Below are 5,000 nucleotides of genomic sequence, written 5' to 3' on the forward strand. Positions count from 1 at the left end.
ATTATTTTATATAACAACAATATTTACATACAAGCTGTTAATTCTTTATTGTAGACCCAGTACAATATATGGATATACGTTAATTCATAAAGGAACCTTGCTGAAGTAACCAAAGATAATGAATATTCTTCAGAGCCAAAGGACCTTAAAGAGTCAGCTTTGAAGAATTAGAACATTATGATACAGTTATATTCTCATAGGATTCTGATCAATAGGTGCAAGATGAAATAAAGTGATCGTATTGTGATAAATACAGGAGGACTAGCGGACTTGAGGATAAGGAAATATTTCATTTGAAAAGGCGCCTTTGTGAGCGGCAGTTTCATCTTAAAAACATTAGCCACAAACAAATCAATAAATCTTTTTCAACCAGAATTCAAAAAATAAATCATGTTTGACCCAAGTTGCCGCAGTTCCAATCCAGGGCTTTTTAAATTACATCAATGAGTACAGCATACAACAAAATAGAGTATATTCCTTTTGTTGTCCATATTTTCTAGGAAAAAGCCCAAAATAGTAATAGCAAGCACTCATTAAAACAAGTTTTCTCGAACGGAAGTATGCATTGGGGTAAAATGTACCATTTGCATTAAACATCTTGATGTCAAACGAAACGAAAGTTTTGTCATCGATTAAGTACCTGATCAGAGAAACCTAAACTTCCATAGCATTTGGAGATCTCGGCGGCCAGGGAGAGCGTTGGAAACCGGGTGGAAATTAATAGAGGACCTTTCATCAATTTTCTCCGTGAGACCGTCATATTGAACTAGATTTTCTTAGAGCTCTGACACCGATTTTCGGCATAAAATGGTGGCAGAATGAGAGCCGCTCATATTCTTAATTACTAAATTCCGAGTTTCTGAACGCTGTTTGTCTCAAAGCCATAGCATATACATTTCAACTGAACTTGGTCACCCTGAAGTCAGAATTCCACTATGCAAAGCGACTCATCGGGTGGAAGTGACACCTTTTGATCTCATTAACCGATTTACTTGAGATTTTGAATCTCTATACGGATTTCTCGTTCGAACAGATCGAACTGCAGCAAGAAGATGTAACACTGCCTGTAAGCACACGGTAGGCTATGAATGAATACTTGAATACTTTCTGAAGCTATGGATAATCAAGTCTTATCTGAAGAATTCCCTGGTAGACAATAAACCGGATATTTAGCCCAATTATTATGAATAGATGATGCGATGAAAACCTGAATTTTGAAGACGTCCTCTTTCGTTTTCCGACAAAACACCGAAAAGAGAATCACTTTTGTGTAGTTTGTATTTTCATAGGTAACTTTTTATTTATTTGGTTTTTCAATCACATTCAGAAGTTGACTTTAAATTTGATTTATTAAATTAAAACTCAATTATTATTTATATAAATATCTGCCTGTGCTTAGAGCTTTTTTAACTAATCCGCCTGGATTGGGTCGCCACTGAAATTCAATCCTTGATTCCATTTCCCAACAGATATCAACACACAAATCTTCAAACTAATGATTACCGTATCGATCACACCAATCCATAAAAACTTACAAACGCCATATCCCCGCCATCTCCCCTCTTCACTAAACTATGAAAAAAGAAAATAAAATCTGAAACTTAACCAATGAAAACTAAATTGCAGTATTGCAATTTTTTTTCACTGCTATGTATAACCCTCCAGTAATCAAAAGATCTCACGGAGCTGTTGTATTTGTAACGAACCGCTAGTGAATTACTTTTTTCCTGTTACTGATTTCGGATTTTTGTTTAACCTGTACCGACGTTATATGCCAAGAAGGTGCTGAAACGCAAAACTTCAATTTGGTTTTGTAATCCTTGATAAGATAGTTTAGATCAGTCAGCTTAAATAGTTTATGAGAGACCAGAGCTAAACTCAAATTAACAATCATGGTGTCTAGAATTTTTGGTGCTTCCCTACGTTCGAATGAACAGACATTGATTCCTATAATTTGTTTACCATATTCCTCAGAAAAGTTTTCGGTATTACCTTCATCAGTTTTTATTTCACACCATCGGAGCGTGAATTGCTCCTCACGAATGCAGTTGGTGAGATGGTTATGATCTATAAACAGTTTTGAGTCGGAGCCGGAAAAAAGATGCGTATGTGCACATTGAATTTGAAGAACAGATGAGTAGAATAAAAACGCAATGCAAATATCAATCAAGTTATATGATGGTCTGCATGCCACGTCTGGCGCCACTCTCACACACCTTTAATGCAATTTTTTGTTTCGTTTGAATTGCAAATCCTATCATTTCTCAAAAGAAATCAGCCAAGCGCAAGTCTTTTATTTGCTATATTATTTAGATGATGGATAAAATGTGTTGAAGATTCGGTTTAACTGTTTGTAGTATTTAGTTTAGACCCGTTACGTTTTGAGATTAAATAATGTCCAGGTTAACTTAATGTTTCATTCTTCAAAGGTCGATAAAATAATAACCAAGTGTTTCATTGGTACAAGGGTAAATTTAAAAATCTTATAAATCTTCAAATGTGTGAATGGATTTTTAAGAGAAGACTAATTTAAGACGAAAAACATTAGAAATAAAAATAAATTAACAAAAGAATTATCATAATTAAGTTGATTTTATTGATAAAGAAACACACATTTTATCTGATATAATTATTATTAGCAAATGTGATCCGTTGAAGTCTTGCTCACATTTCATTGAGAAGTAAATAATTTTGGGGTGAATTCCATTAAAGGTCAAGTTTCTTTAGTTGGCACTTAGTGTTAGTATATGAAAAGGCGGTACATGTAGAAGATACCGTACATAAATGTGAACAATCCAAGACCGATCGGGCATCCATTTGAGCCTCGGTTACAAGGTTGTGATATGGATTTGGTTTGAAGGAAAAAGTTGAATAAGCTGTCTGGCCATTAATTTCTTTTTCTGCAATAGAAAAAATGGAAAGAGGAAACACAATAAATATAAAAGCATAAATTAAATTATTGCTCTAGTCAGACAAAGTACAAGGAAACGAATAGATATGGTCTATTGATTCGATAGATTGATGTTACTAATATTCCGTTTGGACATCTTTAGGTTAGTGTAAGTATGGAGTGAGTTCTTGGGTGTTGCATAATCTAGAAAGGGGGGATTTGGGATAATAATTGATGCGGGATCTGGCTGGTGAAATAGCATGTATGACGGAAGAATGAGAAGGGGTATGTAGCTGGTTATCTCGGAGGTAGAGTGGTTCTCGTATTACCAGCGAGATTTATTGAGGTATTTCTGTGCAAGTTAGTAACGAAGCGTGTTGTGTTTTTTAATGAAAACGGCGATTAATAATAATTCATCTTCCAGATTTTAAATGTACAAAGTGGTATCAAACAATCCCCGGACTAGTTCTATAACGCGCTCACAGATAGCAGCACACGGTTAAGTGCGCAGTGAGAGCTACCAACGATAGTTATGAGACAGTGTGCTGAGTGACACCGCTGTATTTACTTATTGCAAGTTGTGAAATTTGTGATTTTGTCATCACGTGTACGCTGTAGTCTGCGATGTCGTCATGGACAAGATGGTAGAACAAAAAGCCAACGTGAACTTTTGCATTAACCTTGGGATGTCTGTTACAGAGACATTGAACATGCTTCTGCAAGCTAAGGTTAACGAGGCAATTGGTTGTACGCAATATGTAGAGTGGCACGGGCTTTTCAAAAGCAGAACATCCCTGGAAGACGATGAGCGATTTGGAAGATCTGCGACGGGCGTCACTCCTCGGAGATGTGGAAAAAAATCCATCAGCTTCTGAATGAGGATCGTAGGTAGATAATCAACGACATTGCTGATGTTGTTGGTCTGTCGTATGGATTTGTGCAGACAATCTTAACGTCTGAATTGAACATGCGGCATGTCTCTACCAAGTTCTCCCCACTGTTGATGACTGAGCAGAAAAAACATCGCTCCGAATTTGTCAAGTTCTCCGTCAGCCTTGATGACCCATACTTCATGTTGAGGATCATCGCTGGTGATGAAAGTCGAGTCTACGAGTACGATTCTGAGGTGAAGCAGCAATTGTCAAAATGGAGAAGTCCTTCATCTCCACGACCGAACTCAACCCGACAGATCCGCAGCTCAATGAAAAGCATGCTCATCTTTTTTTCGACATCTGAGGTATTGACCATTTAGATTTCGACCGCCAGGGTCAGACCATCAGTCGAGAGTTCTACTGTGATATTTTGAAGTGTTTTAGAGAGGACATTCGGCAAAAAGCGACCGGATTTGTGACGACAATGCATCCTTACTCGTGAGTTTCTCGCCAAAAACAACATGGTTACGCTTCAGCGCCTGTCCTATTCGCCAGATTTAGTACCTGCGAATTTCCATCTCTTCCCCAAGATAAAAAGGCAGCTTAAAGGCCACCGTCTGAACACCATTGTCAAAATCCAGATCGAAACGCAGAAGGTTTCCAACTCGCTTAAGGAAAACTACTTCCAAGCTAAAAGTGGCGGGAATGCTGAGGCTAGAGTATTGTTGCGCAAGGTGACTATTTCAAAGGATTTGATGCGAAAACTTAGGTAAACAAGTTATTTTTCAAAACGTATCAAGTTCGGGAAGTTTTTGATACCACCGCGTACTTGTGGATTAGTTTTACGACATCCTTTTGAAAGGATGTTAATTATTAATTTACTGCTAATTTATTTAACTAAGAATCAAGACTCTAAGTAGAAATTAAGACTCTAAGTAGAAATAATAATGCAATGTGAAAGAAATGGATATTTATTAATTTCAGTTCTTTCGGCAAGAACTGGAGAAAGATCAATGAATTAAAGATGAGGAACAAGGAACAGAAACAAAGAACACAATAAGTAAACAATAAAAAATGGTTTTACTGTCAACGAAATAATAAGAGCCGAAAACACTTATATCACATCCCACGGAGTTAATCTTCTCCAGTGTAAGGGGCTGGTTAAGTTCATTCCAAAGTTCTGAAATGAAATAAAAATAAAATAGTCTCCTATTTCTCTCGTGGATATGATAACATTA

The 5,000-nt window shown here is 36.7% G+C and overlaps 1 protein-coding gene across 1 annotated transcript in view; it reads right to left on the reverse strand.

The window, feature by feature from the left end:
- Nucleotides 1-2,576: 2,576 nt before the first annotated feature.
- Nucleotides 2,577-5,000, reverse strand: part of LOC118761602 — a 3,850-nt gene continuing 1,426 nt past the window's right edge. The window contains exons 2-3 of the mRNA XM_036499661.1: nucleotides 4,847-4,942; nucleotides 2,577-2,900 (exon numbers count right to left, since the gene is read on the reverse strand). Of these exons, the coding sequence (XP_036355554.1) occupies nucleotides 2,707-2,900; nucleotides 4,847-4,942 (290 nt within the window). The 3' untranslated portion in view covers nucleotides 2,577-2,706. The remainder of the gene's footprint in view (nucleotides 2,901-4,846; nucleotides 4,943-5,000) is intronic.

The sequence above is a fragment of the Octopus sinensis genome, unplaced genomic scaffold (genome assembly GCF_006345805.1).
Source record: "Octopus sinensis unplaced genomic scaffold, ASM634580v1 Contig15555, whole genome shotgun sequence".
NCBI lineage: Eukaryota > Metazoa > Mollusca > Cephalopoda > Octopoda > Octopodidae > Octopus > Octopus sinensis.